Source organism: Monodelphis domestica, chromosome 3, assembly GCF_027887165.1.
Source record: "Monodelphis domestica isolate mMonDom1 chromosome 3, mMonDom1.pri, whole genome shotgun sequence".
NCBI lineage: Eukaryota > Metazoa > Chordata > Mammalia > Didelphimorphia > Didelphidae > Monodelphis > Monodelphis domestica.
Genome location: NC_077229.1, coordinates 198814198 through 198839047, shown reverse-complemented (window position 1 = coordinate 198839047; position 24850 = coordinate 198814198). Strand labels below are relative to the sequence as shown.

General features: G+C 36.9%; 1 protein-coding gene across 2 annotated transcripts in view; it reads left to right on the top strand.

The window, feature by feature from the left end:
• SSR1 (signal sequence receptor subunit 1) overlaps positions 1 to 22482 on the top strand; it is a 50437-nt gene extending 27955 nt beyond the window's left edge. Inside the window, exons 8-10 of one of the 2 annotated variants that reach the window (XM_007488001.2) lie at positions 590 to 653; positions 13248 to 13367; positions 20561 to 22482. In XM_007488001.2, the coding sequence (XP_007488063.1) occupies positions 590 to 653; positions 13248 to 13362 (179 nt within the window). In that variant the 3' untranslated portion in view covers positions 13363 to 13367; positions 20561 to 22482. Of the gene's footprint in view, positions 1 to 589; positions 6634 to 13247; positions 13368 to 20560 lie in introns of those variants that run through there. The other variant, XM_001367866.5, reaches the window with a different exon arrangement.
• Positions 22483 to 24850: the final 2368 nt, after the last annotated feature.

Below are 24850 nucleotides of genomic sequence, written 5' to 3'. Positions count from 1 at the left end.
AAGATACTGGAGAGTTTTGTTATTTCCTTCTCCAGTAAATTAAGACAGAGATTCAGTGACTTGCCTGGGGTCACACAGCTAGAAAGGGTATGAGGATTTGAACTTTTTTACTCCAGACCTATAGGGTGTTCTATCCACTGAGCCACTCAGTTGCCTCAGAATAGATGGTAAATTAAGACATGTAAATTTTTTACAAGTGATATAAATTTGAAATATTTTACAGTGGCAAGGTCAATCCATTTTGAACTATGTTGAGATTATTTATTTGCATTTGAAATAAAATGTGGCTGATGTTTATGAATGTTTATGTCTTCATCCACAATGATGACTAAGTGAATTTTTTCTATTCTAATTAAAATGATTTTACAGGCTCCCCCCCCCCCCCACTAGAATTACTTCTTGAAAATTAGCGGCATTTTCAAGTAAATTTAAATAGCTATCTTTCATCATTTTATACCATGTATATTGTTTTAGAAAAATTAGTAGTCATTTTCTGTTAAAGAGAAAATAGGTTTTTACAAATATACCTCTGGAATTTGATGCATTTTTCACCATGGATTAAGGTGACTTTATACTTATTCTCTTCCAGATAAAGCTTCTCCAAGGAGGTTGCCCCGGAAACGGGCACAGAAGAGATCGGTGGGATCTGATGAGTAAATGTTCATTTGTGCAACAATTCAGTCTTTACTAAACCTGCCCTAACATTTTTTGGCCTGATGGGAATTAGTGCAGAGAAGCCATATCAACATATGAGGAAACTACTACTTCTGTTTGGACTGAGTAATCAGAGCTGTGGCGATAATATTGCTGAAAATGCACTGCATATGTTTTTTCTAAAGTAACAAATTTGGGTTTTTTAAACCATTAAAAACTGTGTGTGTGCGTGTGTGTGTGTAAGCAGTTGGTCTTACCAGAATCATTGTTGTACTACCTGAAATGTGCCTTTAGAGTGCTAAATGTAATGCCAGCATGTCTGTATCCCACTGACAATTTGTGGTGTGTTTGTTTTTTCTTTTCCAGAAAATGTAGTGAATAATTGTCTAATCTGATTGTATAAGGAGTTTCTCATTTTTACTATCATGCCTTGAACAGTACAGCAGAAAATAACTTAGCTACTCTGTTCTTCAGAATAGCTTCTCATTCAGCAGTGGTGGCACAAATTCTCTGGGTATTTTTTTTATATCTACAACTAGTATTCTAAAGGCACAAGCAGGAGTAGCTGCTTTTAGCAATATAGTGTTTTGTTTTGGTATTTTGCTGCTGTTTACTATAATACGCACATTAGGAGATCTTCCTTATACTGATCAAAGAACCCAGATGAATTTATATCAATCTGAGATCTAGCAGCAAAATTGTGAAGCATGAGACTATGTGCTGAACTTGATATATAAATTCCAACTCTTCATACCCTTCTTCCTCTTTTTTTTTTTACAAAAAGAAAATAGCACACTTGTGTGAGCTAAATTATTGTGTTGTGTGTCATTGTTCTGTTGTGTCTGATCCAAATGGTGGCTTTGGAATGATTTTAGACCTATTCAATATTTATAAATCACTGATTTTTTTTTCCTCCTTTCCCCTTAATGGAAACTACCATGGCTAGAAATTTCATTATTCTTCATTGAATAGAAGAAATAGAACCTCTGCAGACTCTTCGTAGAGTGGGGACTCAAAATTATAGGGCACAGATTAAAAATGTGTTCCAAATTTTAATTTCTGAAGCGCTGAAAAGGACCTTATACAGCATCTAGGCTATCCCTCTCATTTTACAGATGAGAAAACTGAGGCCCAGACAAAGTAATCTGTATTAATACCAATAAGTTGAATTTATATATATATATATATGTATTCATATATATTCTATAGGTAGACATAGTAATTGGTTGATTTATTTTTTTCCTAAATTGATGTTATAATTTTCCTCTAACTTTGTAAGTAGTTTTTGTGAATATTTTTTTAGTTTGCATGTGACTTTTTTAAAAAGTAAATCTGTTTTAGATAATAGGAATCAAAATATTTAAGAATTGAACTTCTAAAATTTTCTTTGAACTTTTATGTTATTTTACCTTTCCCCCTCCTCTTTTGCTCTAGTTTTCTACATGTATCAGGTACAGGTATTATATGTTTAAGAGTTCTGGTGTGAAAATGACTGATGTTTAGAGGGTTGTTTTCATTAAGACCTGTAATGAAATAGATATTTTTTAAAATATTAGAATTAGACTTCAGTAAAGAAAGAACTTTTAAAAGGCTTTTTTTCCATGCCATGAAGCTATTTTCTCCTATGGGTCTTTGAAAAGTAGATGAGGTTTTAGCAGCTAAAGTTTACTTTAGCTTTTTGCCTTTACCTTTCTTCCTTTTGTCCCCCTACCTCTTTTCAAATCTGCAATTAACCTGCCAAGAATGAACATCTGAGCCAGTGACATTTGAATAATACCAATAGCAGGTTGAAGCAGGAACTAAGGTTCCTGAATATCTGTATTGGTGGTATTGTATTATAAACATCCCATTCCGAAAATTCAAAGAGATTGGGCTGTTATCTTGGTGTGGAAGACCAATAGTTTATTTTAAAACTATGGTACTTAACTATTTAAAAAATAGTCATAGCTTGGTTTTCAACAAGCAATATCAGTGAATACTTAGCAAGAACTAACTGTACAATAAATGGAATTAAATTCCACACATGGTATTTTCAAGCACACTTAATAACAAGTAGCCTGTTTTTAAAATAACTTTTAAAAATGTAAATACCTGGATGGGTTTTGTTTTTGGTGTATCTACTTAATATGCAAACCATCATTTGAGACCCAAGTGTTGAATGTGGGTTTTATGATTAATGATAGCTTTTTAAAATCTTGGTTTCACACATCTATAAAATGGGATTAAGGAATTTTTCCCATTCCCTATCCCCTAGGGATGTGAGGATTAATGTGTCTGTAAAGCACAAATTCTCCTTGGAATATATGTTTGTCATTTTATGTTCTTATACAATGTGATTTTCTAAGGAGTTTGCCCCAACCTATTGTCTAGGGAAGAGAAAGAAAAATAGTTTTTTAGAGAATTGAAGGCCGAGGAAGAGCAAGGAATAGGAATAAAAACTATTATAGCAGAAGGGAAATAAAAGAAACTTGACTTGAGTGAGAAAATTTTGAAATAATTGGCTTTGGGAAAGGGAAGTATATTTCAATATTAAGGGGGAAATGTTTGGGAACAATGCCTAAAAATATTTCATATGTTAAATGAGAAAGTTTTTGCAATGATCTTCAGTGGCACAAAGAGGATTTATACTTACCCTTATTGCCAAGTTTAAATTGTAGACCTCAAATGTTTGTAAATAATGTGTACCTTCCCTAGCACCTAACACAGTGCCTTGCACATAGTAGACACTTAATATTTGTTTAATTAAATTATAATAGCCATCATCAACAGCATCATCTTAGTCGCACACATAGGTTGAGAGAAGTAAATTGATTTTTGTGTTTAAAATAGTTTGAAGTTAAGACATCCTTCTCCAAAGACTCCCTAGTTGATAAATTCCACAGGTAATTGTAGAGTTCTTATAAATATTCATAAATTTTATAGGTTAGTTCATTTCACAGTGCATTTTTTATTCAGCTTATTCTTTTAGTTCTAAAACAAGATACTTGCTAAAATTTAACAATTTCCCAGTTTTTGTAGAGGTGTTCCCTGTATTTGGATAGATGTGGAATGAACTCCCATGGCCAAATTAACTGCCTGGTACAATTTTGGCCTACGAATGTCTAAAAGCAACCCCCACAAAACTTACCATCAGCATTAATTAATTAAAAACATTAGTTTTCATTTGCTAAATTGGATCCCCTGTCAGCTTTGTGGAATCAAATTTTTAAAAATTTGAGGCTTGAATCAGAGGGTGGTAAAGGCAAGAAGTTTTTAAATTTAAAAGTTGAACCCAACTCAGCCTATTATTGATGTCTAAAAATGATTCTGCATTATGATCCCTTTAACTTTGTTAGAGAGCATTTGTTTAGTTTTTTTAAATGATTTTTTACTGCTTAGCCTAATTGTATTTGAAGTTATATTTTTTAGAATTGTTTAATGATGTAGTACTAATACTGCAATAATACTTGCACCACCTACCTCATAGGGGTGTTGGAAGGAAAGCACTTTGTAATCTTAAGGCAGTATATAAATGTGAGTTATTACTATCACCTTTCTGGGCTTCAGTTTTTTACCTGTCCTTTGTAGTACAGTATCTGGAGTCAATCCCTTTAAGATATTGGAATAATAGATGAGCATTCTAGAATTGCTAAGCTTAAGTGTCAGCTGCTGAGGAATATTTATTTCCCAAGAATCTGAACAGATAGAACAAAATTTCAACCAGATTTTTTAGTTTTCAGTACATACTGATAATTAAACACTACCCCTTAGATACTGCCACAAGATCCCAAAGAGCATTCAGAATGAAAACCATCACAAAAAAAGATGATGGTCAGTATAGTTTTAGTACTAAGTTTCTGTTCTAATTCTTTAAAAATTGACTATGTACAGCAGGGACAGTAGATCAATCAGGATATTCAGTTCCTCTACCATTATGGATATACTTTACTTGACCAGGAGGTTAAAACCTGTACCCAGGTTTTTTATAACACCTTCCCCTCCAAAATACCTTTTGTCTGCAAGATATCAAATCTTTGAATGTTAGCTCTAGGTAACCTAAGAACAATGTTGTGAAAAATAGAAATGGGGACCACTGAATTGTGCATAAGGATCTCTGTAGGCTGTATATTGACATAGAAAACCACACTTGTATATATTTCTTTTTTATTACTATTAATAGCACACTATATTACAAACAGCTACATTTTAATCAGGTTTCGGGCTGCACTTCAGACTATTTAGACCATGCATTTGGCATCTCTACTTTAGAGGATATATAGACCATATTACAAATGAGTAAGCTAAGAGGTGACTTGTCTAGTGTCAGAACTTGGGTTTCTTGACCCATGCTACATCATGGACTTTAGGATATCAGTTCCCATAAAGTTCTTTAAGCTTTTGCTTTTAATTTTTTTGAATAATATTTTGTAATTTGCATACATTCCCAGGCACTCAACATATTTATAAGTTGCATATTTTATAAAGAATACAGTAAAGTATAAAAAAGGTAATCTTGAGTTTTAAAGGAGCATCTGTTGTGATCTTTTCTGGTTCATTTGTGCCATTTGATTATTTTTGTTAGTTTCATTTAATTCTTGTCAAGAATAGCCAAGCAAGCAGAAGTATGGGCAGATTGTGTTACATAGAAAGTTGATGCTGCAGTTTCCATAAAAGTAAAGGAAGATCTATGGCAGATTATTTGGTCTATAATTATTAAGATCCAGTCCACTCATCAGAGGCTACCTAATTCCTGAGGTGTCCCTTTCAAAAAATATTGAGCCAGTTATAATCTTTCAGCACTCCTCTCCAGGCAGCTTCTTTTTTAGCTTGAGAAAAATACTGTAATCACTTGCAAAAGTAGCACCATTTAGGACTAGATCCTTTGAACTATTATATGGTTGTTCTTCACTGTACAAAGTAATTTTTCACTTTTAAATGAGTGAAAACGTCGGTATCTTTGCCTGCATGAACAAAAGTTAACAACATAAAATCAGTAGTGTGGTAACAAATAAATTCACTAACACAAGGTAAAGATCTTCAAAAGGATGCTTACTTGAGACTTAGGAAGCCTTCATTCTAACCCTGGCTCATACTAATTAGCTGTGTAATGTTGAGCAAGTCATTTAATCTGAATCTTCAGTTTCCTTATCTTGTAAAATGAAAGGGCTGGATGAGGCCATTAACTCTAAAATTCTAATGACCACAAACCCTTAATTTGACAACAAAACAAAACCTTTGAAGGTAAATATTTTTTAATAACTATTGAAAAGAACAACACTTATTTGGATGTGTTTAGCTCTGTACTGTTTACTTTAAAAGCAGTCATAATTCAGTGCAACATTCATTAAGCAGCTACAGTGTTTAAAGTACTTTGCTGGTAATGCTTTACATTTGTGTGGCGCTTTTCAAATGCATTTATATAAATTTACTCATGCTATTCTAGTCAAAAGTAGAGATACACTTATATACACAGGCTCCACAAAGCACTTATTGTAGCTCACTAGTTTGCTATTATCCAGAATGGAAAACTTCAAGCAGGTGGTCTCCATACATAAGAGAACAGGCTTTATTCCACTTCACTTACTCTCCTGTGCACTTTATTATTAGAATTGTATGTAATACAAGGCTTTGCATTTCGTGTCTCATTCTATTTATAATTAAGTGACCTTGTTATGACTAAAAGATCCTGGGCCTGCTTTTTATCTTGTTTTGCAACCCTGTGGTGCTCTTACAGCCTCTATTAAGTAAAGAAGAACAGGCTGTCATACCAGTAGCACTCTACCAAATGAAGCCAACTACAAATGTAATGGCATAGCTTAAGGATATGAGTTGGAGTATTTTCTTGATGTTTTACTTTACTGAAGACTACTTAAATGATTCAATTTCCCAGCAGATATCCTGTTTATGTCTGAACTCTGTGCTCACAATTCTTATTTAGGAATGATCACCAAAGTCCTGTGATTTATTTACAATTAAAATAAATTAAATCTCATTTAAAAAGATATAGTAAAGTTATTTTCACAGCCTAAAGAAATAGCACTTCTTAAATCTGTTCAGTGAACAGTCCTGTACAAATGCCTAATTTCTGTTCTTTGCAAACGAGTCACTATCTATTGTTTCCATCTTTCTATTTATCTTTCATTTTGTTGTTAAACTTCTTGAGCATTTATTTATTTATACCTGTTGCTCCACCATCTGTCCCCTTCTTTACAATTTTGTAAGCTAACATTCAGTCACCAGTCTACTAAACTTGCTCTAAGATGTCTGCCTCTTCTCAAATGCAATTAGCTTTTCTCAGTCTTTATGCCCCATTACAATTTTGGTGTATTTTGACCACTCTCCTTAAGCCCCCCTCTTGTTTTTGCCACTCTTTTTTTTTTTACCTGACTATTCCTCTTTTCCCTAATTCAACTTCTATTCCTTGGTGCTTTGTATTATCCCTACACTTTCATAGAAAGTTTATCCTTGTTCATTCATGTCTGACTTTTCCATACCCATTGATCATACTGTCCATGGAATTTTCTTGGCAAAGATATCTGAGTGGCTTGCCATTTCCCTCTCCAATGGATTAAGGCAAACAAGTTAAGTGACTTCTCCAGGGTCACATAGTTATTAATAAGTTTCTGAGGCCAAATTTGAACTTAGGTCTTCCTTACTCCAGTCTCAGTACTCTATCCACCGTGCCACTTTGCTATATTTAATATTATTCATTTCTCACCTTTATACTGATACTTCCCCTAGGGTATTTGATTGATTCAATCTTCTTAGCTCCAAAAAGTTGTTTTTCACTTGATTCACAAATGGATTTACATCTATTCAAACTCATCTTACAGAGAAGTGACTTTATTTAATCATTTCCCCTAACAAGCCTGCTACCCTTCCTTGAAACTGGGTCTCCTTCCATTTTGTAAACCATGCTATTTGTTCAGTCATTCGAGTTGTGTCTGACTCTTCATGACCCCATTTCAAATTTTCTTGGGGTGATTTGCCATTTTCTTTTCTGATGCCTTTTACAGATGCGGAAACCAAGGCATACTAGGTTAGGTGACTTGTCCAGGATCACACAGCTATTAAGTGTCTTGAGGCCAGATTTGAACTATACTCTTCCTGACTCCAGGCCTCATGCTTTGTCCTGTACCATCTAGCTCCTGATGGAGCTAGACAATTTTGCTAAATGAATCTAAAGTCTGACTTTTTGGGACTGCTCTCATCACCTTTTTGTTTGCTAGATGATAGGTAGACATTTTCTTAAACACTGCTTTGAACATGCTATTCCTTTGTTCAAGAATCTCCTTTGACTTCCTGTTGTCTTATTATAGCTAGACTCTTCTTGCTTTTTCAAGACCCTTACTATACTTTCTATGCTTATCCAATATTTCTCTATTATTTGCCCTCCATCAGGTGAAACCTTATTCCCTCTTCACACATGCTTTCTTCCATTTGTTTGTACCTAATAGTAATTCACACTTCTTAAGTCCTTTACAGAATAAAAAGTGCCTTACTTAGAGCCAATCCTGTAAGATAAGTTATCCTATTTTACAAAGGCAATGTGCCCTTTCCCTATCTATCCAAATTATATATCTGTGCTTATCCTTTAACAAATCCTAATACTACCTCTGAAACTTTCTGATTATTTTAGCCTATAATAACTCACATTTTTTAAACTCCTATACTACTTTTATTTTGTGCTTCAAATTTTATGTAGCATTATAAGTCATCAGATATATAATGCTCTAAGGCTCACACTCCTCACACTTATTCTAAGTAGGTAGTACAAGTATTAACATTCTTTTACAGATGAGGAAACTGAGGCCAGAGAGGTTGACTTTCCAAAAATCACACAGCTGGTAATTATGAGAGCCTACAAAAGTCTCTTCTGACTCTCAAGCCCAACATCTTTCCTACTATACCATGCTATCCTTTTATATCTAGTCCATAATTATATTCTAGTGCCAGTGAGTAGAAATGGCAGATTTTATCTCATTATAGAGAAGAACTTCCTAAAAAATGGAAAGGACTACCTCATATGCTTGGAGGTGTTTTAAGCAGAGACTGGATAACCATTTTCTCAGGGATATGTCAAAAGGGATTTGAAATACCTAGTCTTTAAGGTCCCTTCCAGCTAATGGCTTCTGTCATACCCCCTCTCTCCCGTTGTTGTTCAGTAAATACCTGTTGAGAGAAGATATCAGATGCCCTTCAGCTCCTTTCACTCTCCCTCCTCACCTCAAGCATCTATCTAAATCAATCCTGAACTCGAAGTACTCACCCAAACAACATAGAAAATGACCCAGGAAACTAGACAAAGTAAAGACTCAGTATAATAAGTGCATGACATGGGCACTACATCAATACTGGTCTCAAAAAACAAACCGAGGAGCAGCTGGGATAGCACAATGGACAGGACTCGAGGCCTGGAGTCAGAAGGACACTGTTGTATGACCCTGGGCAAGTCATTTAATCCAAATTACTTAGCCTTGCCACTCTTCTGTCATAGAATTGGTAACTCAGACAGAAGGTGAAGGTTTAAAAACAAAAAAACAGACTGGTTAACTGCTATCCCTGGATGTTTTGGGGATTCATGCTGTGAAGTATGAGTTGTCCTCGGTGGCCTCCAAGATTCTTTCCAACTCTGGTTCTGTGGATTCAAAACATTTCATTTCACATCTTGATTCATTCAGGCTAGATATCTGCTTGCTTTTTTGTTTTGCTTTTCATTTGGATACTATGAGCTGAGACTATCCATTTCAAGAAATGTATGCTAATTCCATTACCACAAAAAAATTGACCCACTTTTATAATGTATTTTTCAATTAAGTCTTGCTAAACTATACCTGTAGTGGTTTGTGAGTGTGGAAACCTTTTTTTGCAGGTTTCACTGGGGAAAAAATTAGGTTAATGAGTGTTAATAAAATTCTTGTTCTTGGAGAAAAAGCACTAGAGGCCAAGATCAATGCAGTAGTAGAAATAGCTTTATTTTTCTTGGTAAAGCAGCAATTTTCCTTATTGCTTTTTACTCAAATTATGTGTTACTATCAGTTGACTGCTATTGTGTTTTTAAAAACAAATACAGGTACGCCTTATAGTTATACCTGAGAATGTTCACATGTATGGAACTTGTCCTTTAATGACAATGCTAAACTAATGATGGGTCTTGGAGCTAAGGAGGAGAGTGAGACAAATCATGATTTAAATTCAATCTTTATTTAATTTTCCCCTTCAAGTTATGAGGAAACTTCATTTTCTTTGGGAAAAATGTAAAATCCAGACATTTTTAAAAATTATTAAGGTAGTGTTATGAGGAAAAGGAAAAATAAAAATACTTTTAAAAACAAAGTTCAAATGTTATTTTTGGGGTTTAGTTATACTTTCTAGATAACAATCACAAAACTCTTCTTGAATACTATACAATCTTATTACTTATTTCTCAGGTCTTTCCTATGCTATTATACACCTATTATTTTATTCTTAATAACTAAGCTTAACAACATTACATTTTTTTCAAGGAATCAAAACCAGATTTTTTTAGTTCCTTAGCTTATGACCCTAATGAATTGGTAGTGGTTGCTTTTTATAACAAAATTAAACTTTAGAACAGTGTTTTCCAAAATTGGGACTGTGGCAATAACCCCTATGACAGTGTGATCAGTCAGTCGAGGTGGAGTGGAAATATGGGTTCAATCCCCTCCCCATAAAAGCCAATCATAGGTCATTCTCCAATGTAGCAACACTATTCCCTTCATCCATTATCTCTCAACATTGCCTCTTCTGCCTTATCCTGCTACACTGGGCTACCCAGAGCAACATAGGCAAAATGCCTACCCCAAACCCTTAATACCTGCTTTTGTAGGAATCTGAAGTCTGACTCTGGATGCACTCATCATACCTTTTTATTTTTGGTGAAATTGAGTGAGTTGGACAATATGACCAGGCATGGATGGATTGTAGTCAGCATTGCAAGTCTCCACATTCGGTCCCCCCAAATTCACTTTTCTTCCAAGCTTCTCATTTCTATAAAGGGTAGTTCCACTATTCTCTTTGCGCAGGTTCTCAACTTCAATGTTGATCATTGACTTCATTCTCATTCTCATCCAGCAGATGTCAAACCTTGTGATTTCTATCCACATGGTATCTCACAATAGACTACTCCTGCCCACACAGTCGCCACCACAGTTCATACTCTCAGCATCTCTCACATGGGCAATTAGCCTCTTAATTGGTCCCCCTGCCTCAAATCTCTCTTTTCCATCTTCCACACAACTGTCAAAATGAAATTCCTCAAGTGTAGTTCCATCCATGTCACTCCCTTTTAAGCTCCAGTGACTCCTTGTTAGGGCAGCTAGGTGGCACAGTGAATAGAGTATCAGGTCTGAAGTCAGGAAGCCTCATTTCCTGAGTTCAAATCTGGGCCCCAGACACTCTGTATAAACCTGGGCAAGTCACTTAACTCTGGTTGCGTCAGTTTCCTCATCTGTAAAATGTACTAGAAAAGGAAATGGCAGACCACTCCAAAATCTTTGCCAAGAAAACCCTAAATAGGCTCCAGAAGAGTCAGACATGACTGTAACAACTGAACAACAACAACAATGACTCTATTGACTGGTATCAAATATGATTTTTCCCTTTATATTTTTGTGTAAGTTTTATAATGCATGTAAATAGTGGTAGATTTGGTAATTTAGAAATAACTAAGCTACATACCAATTGGGGTACTTGTGCAAACATATTTTACTAATGGAAAGAATGATTGAAGCAGTTTGGAGATCACCCCCACTGCTCTAGTTTCAGATGGAAGGGTTGAGTGTAAGGAGTGGGAAACATTCAGATTTATGTTACATGACTTTTTCATTTAAAAATAATTTTAAGAGTAGCCTTAAAAACTTGAAGGTTTTAATCTTTAACAATTGTGGAAAAGGCATGAAGGAAAAAGTGTGGAATATTTTTTATTCTACTACTAAATTTAGCCAGTCAAAAAAAAAAGTAATACTTAAAGTAGATCAGTTGGTCATTTGGATTTGGTAGCCAGGGTACATGATTTCTAATCTATTATGTTAACCTAGGAGAATCAGCATTTGATGAGTGTGAAGAATAATCTACAATAAATAGCTATTTTAGTTGTAGCTACTTTTCTTTGATACTAAATGTATTCTGAATCCATAGAACATTCTTAATATGCTTAGAGAAAATTAGCATCCTCTTAAACTTTCATCTTGGTATTAAAAATAAATCATTAATGATTTTATAGGGATAAAAATTGTTATGGATAACTAGAATAAAAGATTTCTTTTTATAGTTTTCTCATACTATAATACTCTTACCAGCAGCCATCTTGACTATCAAAAGCATTATAGAATAAGAGAAAAATTAATCCACTGATATAAAATTATGCCATAAAAAATAAAATATCTGCTATCACTTGGGGATCTAGATAAGAAGCTCCTTCTGAACTGAGCTGAAATTCCCAGTATTTCTTGCCATACTAGTGACTTTTTCAGAAAAACAAAACTTTAAAGATATATAAAATAAAATAATGCTTTGAATAAATGAATTTTTAACTATATAGTAGTAAATAATTTTTGACTTAATTTTGTGAAAACAGCCCACATTTTGAGGATGCAATAAAAACTTGAAAAAGATAGATAAATATATCCCGATTTTAAATTGCAATTAGTTCCCATTCATCCAGGAAGCATTTCACAGAAATGCTAAAGCCCAAGAGCCTCACAACTCAATAATAAGACTAGTAATTGTAGATGACCAGTGCTCATTAACAATCTGGTTTTATGGCCCCAATGACATTAGTTATCCCTCAAAATATAAAATAATGCAGGCTTTTATGCAGCATCAGTGAAAGAAAGAACAAATTTTGTTTGTCACAAAATCTTTGCTTCATTACATGATGAGTTGATTTGCAAAATCATGTACCAAATTGAAGCTATTTTGCCATTGAATGGCAGACAGTGGTGTCCTTCAAGCAACAGTGGATACTCACTGTCCAGACCATAAATAAGATCAAAGGGCCACCAATGAAAGCTGTAAGATGTAGTTCATCTCTAAGCAGTGATTGTGAACTAAGAAAAACAAGCTTACTCTGACTACAGTGAATAATAGAAGTGGTATCACCACTTCTGAGTTCCACATGTAGCTTAAGAACTCTGCCTACATTCATCTTTTTGGTTTCAGCCACCATTGTTGGTCCATCTCTGCACAAATTCTCCAAATAGTCCAAATTCAGGTTTAAGAATCTTAAAAGAGAACTAGTGTTGCTCCAAACTCGGGGTGGGGGGGGAACGGGGGAACCAAAGTTGTAATGGGCATGTTGTACTCCCTGGTGTGCTGTGCAACACTGATTAGTAAAAGTTGGCATTTACAGATGGCTTTAAAATTTATGAAGTGCTTTACACACCTCATTTGATCCTCACTGCATCCCTATGAGGTAGGTGTACTGTCATTATCCTGATTTAGCAGATAAGAAAACAGACTCAATGAGGTTGTGACTTTCCTAGAGTCTCACAACTAGTAAGTATCCGAGGTGGGATTTGAACCCAATTCTTCCTGTTGCCAAGTCCAGTGTTCTATCCACTACGCCACCTTTATGCTTTCTTATTTCACAGAACGAACAAAACGTCCCCAGGGCCGCCTCTCCGAGTTGCCAAAAACAGGAAAAGCAAAACAAAACTGGAGACGTCAGAAGATAAGAATGACTCCAGGAACCATCCTGTTCTATAGCAAAGGTAACTAAGAAAGCAATTCTCTCCTCTAGATTCTCAACACCAGAATGTAGACCCCATATTCCAGTTTACTCTGTTTGCCCCTGCAAAATTTGAACACACAAAAGGAGACCAGAATTAATGGGACAGATGCACTCAAGACATCAATAAACTGTCCTAGAAGGAAATTATTTTTGTATCCTTGGCCTAGCATCATGGATAGCAGGTCAGCCTTAGAGCTAATAAGACCTGGATAGGATCAGACCTCATTTTAGATTTAGACTGACCATATGACTGGGCAAGTCACTTAACTTCTCAGTGCCCCAGGCAACTCTCTTTTAAGAAAGTATGAGTTGCAGAGTAGTTGCTGATCTGCATTGGAATAAGGGGAAGTTTCCTGTCCAAGAGCTTAAACTTGACAGGTCCAGGATGAAAATCAACTCTTCATGTCAGAAACCAAAGTAGAAATGTTAATGGCACAAGAAACAGTTTTTGGAACAATCTGGACCCTAGTGAGACACTTGTTAAAAAACCCTTTGCCCACCTAGCTAAGTTTAAGCTAACCCTCTTAAGAGTGGAGAGAAAAAGCAGAGGAAGGGACTACAACAGCCAACAGATCAAACTGTCTCCAGAATGTGTCCCAAATATAAATATATAGGTACAGATGTGCAAATCCACATAAGATGTATGACAAGAATTATAAAGCCTTGATTTGTTTTTCTTAAAGATCATAGAATTGGAAGGAACCTTAGAGAGTGAAGGAACACATTCAACAACATTCCTTATAGCTTCTCTTTGAATAGTTCATTATCCCATTTAATTTTTGGACAGCTCAAATTATTAAATGTTTCTTCCTTATATTTAAACTGAGATTAGCCTCCAGTAAATTCCTCCTCTGGGTCCTAATTCTGTTCATTGGGAACACAGAATATAAATTAACTCTTCTACATGACAGCTTTTCAAATATACTTGAAGACAAATATATGGGCTCCCATTCCCCATCATCTTTTTTTTTCCCAGATACTTGGGGATAGGGTGGGGTTTAGTGGAAAGGCTTAATTGTCCCTGGATCTATGTATCCAAAGGGTAGTTTTTCTCAAAAATACATTTGATGAGATGGTCCCTTTCCATTCATTTAAAACTTTCAAGAATGATGGAAGCCAAGGATGAATCTGCTTTTTCTCTATTTAATATTCAATTTAATAAGTACCATATTGGTTTGGGTTTTTTTTTAGACCCCCCTCCCCTTTAATAAGATGAGATCACTTTCAAAGGAAAAATATGTACAGATATTTTAATATTTTTACAAAAATATGTATAAGCAAACACTAACAAAAGTACATTAAATTACCATATAAAATGTATTTACTGTGGATTTTATTACATTTTAAAAATGCAAATAAAGATGTTTTATTCATCTTTATCATTGCTGCTGTCTTTGTCACTTGTCGTTATTCTCTTCTTCCAAGTTTTTCCACATATGTCATCTTCACCATTGCAGCAATTTTTAAGCAATGGATCATTGATTTTAGGAATTAGTTTAGTTGTACAGAAAGCCTGCCTATGGTTTTTTTAATTTTTTCACTGTCAAGATGTGACGCTTCTCCAAACAAAGCCCATCTGAGGTCTGCCTTTTTAGTTTGTCTGTGAAGGGCATATAGCTGTGATACAATTCCACCTTAACAACAATTTGTTCTGAGATTCAAGTCTTTTTAGCAGAGAGATTGGATACTCTTTAAATATACCTCAGAACTAGTGTTTGCCCTTTTTTTTTTTAAGAAGAGCTTAGGGCCTCTGATTAGTTTTTTGGTGAATGTTTCTTTTAGAAGCATCTTTTCCCCTCAGTGGCATGTTTCAACCACCAGCCAGGGCATCTAACATTGCTCCAAGACTCTTTTTTTTTTTTCTTTTGTATTTTCAATGGCTGTGCTGTCACAAGAGTGACTTTCACATCTCTTGCACAGTGGCATTTCCCAACATACTGAAGAATGTGGGTTTTTGATTAGGGTTTCTGATTTGGTTAAGATGATTGGGGATTGGAGAGGGTTGGCATGAATCTGTGATTCCATCATTGTAAAGAACTACAAGTACTGAAACATGTTCTTCTAAATGTAAATCAGTAACTTTTCTGCAACTTCTAATCTGAGAGTTGCCTGATACACTGAGAGCAACTTATCCATGGCCAAATACCTGGTATGTATTATATAGACAGAGCTTGAAGCATCCCCAGATCTTCCTGACTTCAAATTCTGTCCCCCTGTCCATTATTCCAGACTACTTTTCTAAAGCTGAAATGATATTTGTATATTTTCTAAAGGCTATAAAGTTGGTGTAGTCCATCATCTTCTCAGTAAAATTGAGAAATAATTGATGAGTTAGTTAGTAATATCCTATATCTAAATATAAGACTATTTTGCAAACTCTGGCACTATCAGTAATTGCTTTAAAAGCCACTTTCAACTGGATTTTACAATTCCTAAGACTATCAATTGAAGGGCTACAGGCTGATCAGTATTCCATTTGGCTTGATTGTTTTACAAAGAAAAATACATACTCATTAACCTTGGAAATGGTATTCTGATTTTTTATTTTCATATATCCAATGACATCCATTCTTTTTATTGGTACTTTCATCTCTATCATTTGTAGTTATGATATAATTAATAACTGCTTTTAAAAATTTATATTTATAATTGTATCTTTACATTAATCCCCATTCCATACAGATTTCCCCCTCCATAGACAGTTACCTCTAACTTCACAATGAATAATTCAGAGAGCAACCAGCAGCACTGGTCCAGAGAGCTAAAAGGTCCTTTTATCAAACCTTCCAAGTTCCTTCTGATTTTTGAGATTTCATTTGAAATCACAGCTTTCTACCTGTGCTACAAAGAATGTGGTTCTACATTGCTATCAGGATTTGTACAAATAATATTTAAGGAAAATACATGACATCTCTCTGAACTAATATGATACTTGAACTCCTACCATATACTAGTCATTGTGTATGTGTGGATTAGGGCCAAGGAAGGAAAACACAAGCAATATTTAATTCAGTTCAGAAAAGGTTTTGTTTAGCTCTTACCACACGCAAGAAACAATATTGATTCTAAGACAGAAAGTTACAGTTTAAAATAAAAGAAAGATGGGAGGACAGAGAGACTAGAAACATGGTAGTCTGGGTAAGAGGTGCTAGTTAAGAGAATGGGAGGGATGCATGGGATTTGGAGGCAGAATTTGACAAGACTTGGCCACTGATTTGATATCTAGGAGAGGGAAAAGGAAAGTCAAGGTTGCCTTCAAGGTTTCAAACATTAGAAAATGGAAAAATAATGATGCCATCAACCAAAGTAGAGAAGTTTGGAAAAGGAATGGCTGTTTGAGAGATGATGAATTCCATTTGTGCCTTACTAATTTGAGTTGCTAAAAGGACATCCAAGTGGAGAAAATTGTTGTCTCATCAATTTATGTCCATTCTCATAATCTTATTTGAGGTTTTCTTGACAAAGATATTGGAGTGGTATGCCATTTTTATTTTACCAATGAGGAAACTGAGGCAAACAGAGTGAAGTGAGTTGCCCAGGGTTGCACAGCTATAAGTAGCTACAGCCAGATTTTAACTCAGGTCTTCCTGAATACTGCCTTTATCTTATATCCACTATGCCACCTAGCTGGGAATAGCAACTAGTATTTAAATTGTGCTATAAATTTTGCAACATGTTTTTATATCTTTTATTTCATTTGGCCCTCACGAAAACCAGGTGAAGACACTAGGAGTATCTAGGAGTTTGGCCAAGAAAGAAATATTTAAGAAATAGAGAAAAAATATAGGAAAAGTTTGAAGGGATGGAAGTAAAAGTTTTTTAAGGTGGAGGGAAAGACCTGAGCATAATAAGCAGCAAGGAAGGCATCAGTGGATAAGAAAAGATTAAAGATGAAGATGGAGCCCCAAGAGAAAAAATAGGAGGATTGGCATTAGCAAGCTGAATCACCTCTTCCTCAAGCCATAGATTTAATTTGGAAGGGACCCTAAAGTACATCTCATCTAGAGTGCTATCCTAACTAGATTAAAATGTAATTGGGAAACAAAGAGTACAACACAACGTAGAAAATGTCAATTTGTAGCCTTCTAATAAGTCAATATGACAGATCCTTCCTATTTAAATTTATCACCACTGATCTAGTCCAAGCTCTATAGTCAATAGACAAGGAAATCAAGGCCCACAGAGCCTAGGTAGCTTGTCCAGTGTCCCCTGGGTAGTGAGTAGTAGGCTAATCTGATCCCAGGTTCTCTTACTGCCAACTCAGCACTATTTCTACTATATCATTAAAGAATGAGGGATGCTCAAGGAATTTAACATGGAATAAGGGAAGAGAGGACCTCAAATGAAAAGTAAAAATTCCAAAGGGAAAAAAATTTTTTCTCCTGGCCTTACTGGAATAGGCAGATAGTGAAAGGGCATTCCAGAGTGGGGAGTTAGCAAGGTGGGAACAGCAATAGGACAATGGTTCAAGAGATTCTAAGGAAAAAAGATAGTCAAGACAGTGAAGAGGAAACCAAAGCCAGAAAATGGGTGATAAACCAGAAGAGAATTAATGGGGTGAAAAGGTCTGGAGGTCATGATGAGGAAGTAGAATAGATTTTGGAGTGAGGCAGGAGAGATAGACGAGGCTTGGAACTCAGAGAAAGGAACTTGAGAGGTCAAGATCACAGAGAAAGCCACATTCTTCATGGCAGTGAGATCTAAGATGTGATCATCTGGAGGTATGTTGAGATGGAATGAAAGGACAGATCATAGGTGCTAGGAAGTTGATGTTCTGGGAGGCCAGGGTATGGAGGAAGATCCACATCCCTTGGATCCAGAGTCTGGATAATGACAGGAATTGGGTGGGTTGGAGAGGAAGAAAAAGACTGCAAGCCAAGTACTGAACTCTTTAACAAAGGAAGGTGAATAACCTGGCATTTTGATACCTGCATCAAGAATCTGGACAGGCTGATGGAGGCAAAGAGGCCACCCAGTGTTAACTAAGCACAAAGGAATGACTTAGAAGCTACTATGAGGAATAAGGATGGAAAGATGGAGAGAAAAAAAAAGTGATAGGGGAAATGGGCTAAACTGTGACAGGTTTTAGGAAATTTGCATAGAAATTATATCATGTTCATCTGTACTAGATTGTGGAGGATTCCTAAAATTTAACATATTCATCTGTACTAGATTGTGGAGGATTCCTAAAATTTAACATATTCCTGGAATGTTGTCAGTACTTATTAAATGCTTTTTGGTTGATTGATTGATTTTGAAGTGTCTCAGGATTTGCCAAAGGTGCCTCTCCACCTAACATTTGAATTTGGCTCCACCTAAGTAATGAGTCTCTGTTGTTTATAGATTTTACTTTTTTGTTTTTTTGCTATTGTATTATTTCTAGAGATTTATTTTTAAATCTTTCATTAAACTCTACATTTATCAGAATCAGATGAATTTAAGGAATAAGCATGAATAGTTTGGGTCCAGAAATCCCAGGAGTAATGAGTTAAAAAAATCTTAGGTGGTTTCAGTTCAGCATTTACTATATTCAAAGCCCTGTGCTTTGGCACAGGAATACAAAAGTGAACAGACTGCAGTTCCTGTCATCATGGAGTTTACGGTCTGGTAGGAGAGATTAGAAAAATACACCCAGAAGAAGGTGTGTAAAAGAGATCCAAAGATAGAGAAGAATTGACTGGAGGGATCAATCAGGGAAAGCCATTTAGAAGAGGCTGCATTATAAGAGGGACTTGAAAAATGAGAAGGATTTTTAATAGGCAGAGATGGAAAGGAGCACATTCCAGAGATAAGGAAAAGAGTAAGCAAATGCATGGAGAAAAGAGCTGATCTAGTCCCAGAGAAGGAAAAGGAGCCCTGTTTAGCACTACTGTACACTATCTGCTAGGATATGAACATGGGATGACCTGATCACGCCATCACTGCCACCCCAGTCCCTATACTCAGTAAACTCCAGTGGCTTCCTATTACATTCAGGACCAAATACCAAATGCTCTGTCACTCAAAGCCCTTCATAACCTACCCACCCCCTACCTTGCTAGTCTTCCTCCCCTCTAATTCCCCAGCAGATACTCTGAAATAATGGCACCGGCCTCCTGACTGTTTCACAAACAAGTCTCTACCCCTCCGCTCTGGGCATTTTCTCTGGCTGTTGCCCATGCCTAGAATGTTCTCCTTCAGTTCTGCCTCCTGCCTTCCTTAAAATCTCAACTAAATTCCCATCTTTCACAGGAAGCCTTTCCCAACTCCTCTTATTTCTAATGCCCTCCTTCTCTTAAGTATTCCCTATTTATCCTGTATATAACTTACTTTGTATATATTTCTTTGTATGTTGTTTCCTCCTTTTATGAGTATGGGTATGGGCTCTTCAAGGGCAGAGACTGTCTTTTGCCACATTTTGTTGTCCCCAGCGCTTGGCACAATGTGTGGCACATAGTAAGCATTTAACAAATGTTTTTGATTGATTGAGTTGACTAATAAGATTTTACTAATGGGCACAGCTAGGTGGCACAGTGGATAGAACTCCAGGGTTCAAATCTGATCTCAGACCTATGTGACCCTGTTACTCCTTATCTCCATTTGCCTACCCTCAACTCTTCTGTCTTAAGAGTTGTTACTTAGACAGAAAGTAAAAGAAAGTAAAGGGTAAGAAAGTTAAAAAAAATGTTGTTTGTGATGTTTTGGATATCAAAAAAAAAAAGATCACCTAAAATTCAACATTTCTTTTACCCATCTCTGCTATGGGCAGAAGCAGCTGGATGGCACAGTGGATAGAGAGCACTGGTCTGATGTCAGAAAGACCTGAATTCAGTGTGGCTTCAGCAGTTACTAGCTGTGTGATCTTGGGCAAGTCCACTGAGGATGGCAAGTAAAGTAAAGTGTACAGTGCTTAGAACAGCTCTGAACATAACATACCAGACAGACGAAGCCTTTTCAGGAAGTCCTGTCATTTCCCTGCCATAAGAGGAGATTTATATAGGCCATGTTTTATGTTAAGTATTGCATTTTACTTTTTAACCAGCCCCCCCAAAAGGTATCCCACGTACTAAGCCTCTACGTCTGATTTTACATCTCCCCACCAGCAAATATTACACATCCTGGCAGGAAAATGATTGGTTTGCCACAGCTTCTTTAAGCCTTTTGATACAGCGCTCTTTCCCTTTGTTTTTTCAGACTCACAAGGAGGGAGATGCACTGATGTAATCAGACCTCTCCTGCAAATGTACCACCTTAAGGGATCCAAGTGTAAGGGCAATTCTCTGCAGGTGAACTTGCTACGAGTAGAGATAGAGACCAGTGGTTGGGGTGACCAGAGGACAGAATATGCTTTTCTCCTCTGTTCTGCTATTCCATGAACTCGCTCCAGTGGTACCAACACGCTGACCTGGATCACCCTCTCGGACGATCGTCCCTAGGGAACGTCTCTAACGTGCAGCCGTGGTTTATGAAGAATAATCATTGTACCTCGTTTACAGATGGAGGTGTCTCAGCGGCACGCTTCTCCTCGGTAGCGGCAGGGTGGTGGTCATTGCCAGATGTTACTTTATGGTTTTGCCATATTACTTTATGGTTTGTGTAACATAATTTGTAGGTTCACTAAGTCCTGTTGTTTCTTAACTCAGTTGCAGCCCTCAGGGAGACAAATGGCCCCTTACCAAGTGAGCGAACCCATTCATATTGGTGGTTGCAACATGAACCTTAGCAAGAAAACCAGTTCCATCCTGGGAAATGTTCAAGAACTCGTGTACTAGGAGGTTAGTCAATTTAAACAGTAACTTCTGTGGAGAAAGAGTGTAAGGCCGAAGTTGAGGCATGTCTCATGCAATGCCGTTATGAAGGGCTGTAAAAACAAAAGTGGGCGTCTTCACGACTGGGATTTCACCTCGTGGCTCTTCCCCTGAGGTCCAGTGTTGGGACGCTGCCACTCTGAAAGGGTTTGCTGTTCTCTCCGGCTAAAATCATTGCATGGAGAGAGAGAAACAGTGAGTGGGAGGACCAGAGGACAGAATCCTCTTTTCTTCTCTGATCTGCTATTAAATGGTAGCATCCAGCCACCCTAAGGAAAACACCACACACAGGTTATCTTCTCTCCTAAGGGAGAAACTTGGTTTAGATTTGACCATCCCACCATCCTTGTCTGCCTCCTCCAAGACTCCACTAGATGTGCCAGCTCCTCCAGGCTCTCTGGGGATGCAGATCACAGTCCATCCATGCCTCCCATCCCATTCAACCCTCTCCACATCCCCCCGAAAATCTGCCACAAGCACATCTACCTGACATGCCTTAGCCTTCCTCAAATTCTCAGCACTGGGAACCTACTAGTCAGGCCTGTGGGCTCTCCAGAGGTTATCTCCTGCTTTCTCCAGGTGACCAGCCCATCTTCTTTTTCAGTAAGATAATTCTCTGAGGACTCCTGCTATGTGCATTGTGACTGCTTCAGAATGGCTCATGTAGAGTGAAGGCCGGGTTGAGGGCGATATTCAGTGTTATGTTGTTCATCATCAGCTAATTTAAAGAGGGGAAGGCCTGGTGAGTCTACCATTCTGCCAGAATTCATTTATATGGGCTAAAAATTACCACCAAAAAAGCAGGTAGAATAGTGTAAATTTGGGGCATTTGTCAGAGTTCCTAGTGGCAGTGACAGCAGCTCCTCTTCCTGAGCAAAAGTAAAAATAAAAACAACAGGTTTCCCCACAGGCCATTTGGTAAAATGCCAAATTCTCTTGAGAGCAGTACAATCATGCCAGCATCTTAGGCACAAAGTCACTTATCAAAATCTGAAAGGTTAAGAGACTATAGGATCTAAGAACATTAATTTCCAACTTCATAAACCTCATCTCTTTTAACTGGGTGAAAACGAGCTGTATTTCTGGTCAAAAACTTTTATTTTCCACCTATATTGTACACATTAAATGTTGCCCATTGCCACTTTATCTTTTAAATCTTTTTTTTTTTTTCATTTCAACAATATCTAAAAAAGAAAAAAGTTGATCTTTCTGTTACTGTCTCCCATTGCCCACACCATCTGAGTACTGTCCCACATGTTACAGATCTCCATCCTTAGAAATCACTTCAAAATAAAGTTGATATTGTAACTTTTGGACAATGATGTGACTACTCTAAAAAGTAACTAAAATTCTGTAATGGTGGCTAGTCTGCATGCGACAATGTACTGTATTTACAAACCTGGTCTTATCTTAGCATCCTTTTTTTTCTGGGGAGGGGTCTGGATCCATATTTCATCTGTGGGGCAGCCCTTCCATCAATATAGATCAGAAATGCCTCTGAAATTTAATACTCTTTGTTGCCTAGAATACTTAGAAGCAGCTAGGTGACCCAGCAGACAGGGCCTAGAGTCAATGTCAGGAAGACCTATGTTCAAATGTGGCCTCAGGTATTTACTAGCTGTGTGACCCCTTGGCAAGTCACTTAACTTCTTCCTCAGTTTCCTCAGCTGCAAAATGGGGACCTAAATAGTGTTTCCCTTGCAGGATTTTTACGAGGATTAAATGAGACAATATTTGTAAAGCACCTAGCACATAGTAGGTTTGTTCCCTTCTCCTAACAGACTTACCCAAGGTCATCTCCCCAGACTGTATAGAGGCAGGATTGGAACCCAGTCCTTGCAGACTCCATGGCCAGTCCAGTCCTCTATTCTCTCTGCCACACCATGTCTCACAGCATCCTGTGCGGAATGAAAATAAGGGTCTCCTTGAAAATAACCAGGCATATTACCAAGGCTGCTTTGTTCTTAAACAAGTAGGAAGCTTCCAAGGAGGGCAAAGTGTTTGGCAGTCACCCTCTTTCAGCTCTGTCAAAGGACATACCGGGAGTTTGGGGAAGTCTCATTTTACAGATGGAGAAAGGAGGCCCAAAGTTGAAAAGCTTTGCATAAGATCTTAACATCAACCACTATTCCAGCAAAAAAGAGAACCCGGGTCACAGAGTTTCTGGAGGAACAGTCATCCCTTAAGAAGCAGAAGCAGGAATCCCTAGTATAAGCTAGTGACAGACTGACTCTTGTCAGAGAACTCCAGGTGAGAAGGCTGGCCACCAAATGATGTTTTCCTCAGTGGCAGTAACTTATAAGAGCCAGTTACTCAATTGTTGTAATCAGTACCAACACTGATGAAAATATGCGTCCTTCAGATACTCAAATATGTCTTACATCATTCCTTTACTTAATACCTTCTTTTCCAATGAACAAAAGCCCATTTTCTCTCTCCACCATGAAAAAAAAAGGAAAACAAAACCCTTGTAACAAGTAGACATCATCAAACAAAATCAGTTTCCAAATTGGCTACATGTCAAAATGTCTCAATCTGCCCTCTGAGTCCATCACTTCTCTGTCAAGGGGTGGATAGTATGCTTCATCATGAGTTCTCCATCATATACTATCTCTTGTTCTTTACAACCACCCTGGGAGATAGGATAGTGCAAACATTATTTTATAAAATTTAAATTTGTTACACTAAAATTCCCAGGTAACTCCCTCTCTCCCCTCCCTGCATGATTTGACAAAAAAGATATATGTATATATAAAACTCCTTTCTCTGGAGGTGGACATACACAAGTCATTCTTCAAACATTTCTATTGCTGTATATAATATTCTGTTGGTATTTCATGTCTCACTCTTCATAATTTCATGTAGGTCTTTCCATGTTCTTTTAAAAAATAGCCTGCTCAGGGCACGTAGGTAGCTCAGTGGCTAAAACACTAGGCCTGGAGATGATTGGGGTTAATGGGTTCAAATCCGACCTCGGGAACTTCAGACCAGATCTCCTAAATGAAAATCCAGTACTCTTGACTATCCTAAATGGGTGGTGGTCAAAACAGTGACTCCTGTTTACAAGGCTCTTGGTAAGCCTAAGGGTGCTTTCCTCCAACCAGTCAATGGTACAAGCAAGAGTATTAGTATTACATTTTATTTAAGCTCAGAGATTAAGCTACACACCCGAGATAAATCTGCTCTTCAGTGCCCCCAAACAATGGGTGATGACAGTGGAGAGACATCTACTTGAGTACCAGGTAAAGGACAGGGGTATTTCAGGATGTTAGGAAAATGGACTATTGTGTCCAAGGACTGTCTCGTTTACAATGAAAAAAAAATAAATGGGCAGAAAACCTCTTACTATCTCTCATAAGATGCAACTAGAATCAGAATGAAATGCCTGGAGATGTCCGATTCATTTTGTTCCTTTTGATTCTTGCCACTCCTCTGCCTTAGAACCAAGGCTTCGTACTGATTCTAAGGTAGAAGATACAGGTGTTTTTATTATTATTATTATTATTATTATTATTATTATTATTATTTATTTATTTATTTATTTTAATTTTGTTTCCATTAAAAAAAAAAGCTTAATGAGCAATTATGAGAGGGCAGGGTGTCAGAAGTAGCTCTTGGGCCTTTTCAAATACTAGGTTTTACAAGATAGGATAGAGGCTGGCTCCACTGGCATAAA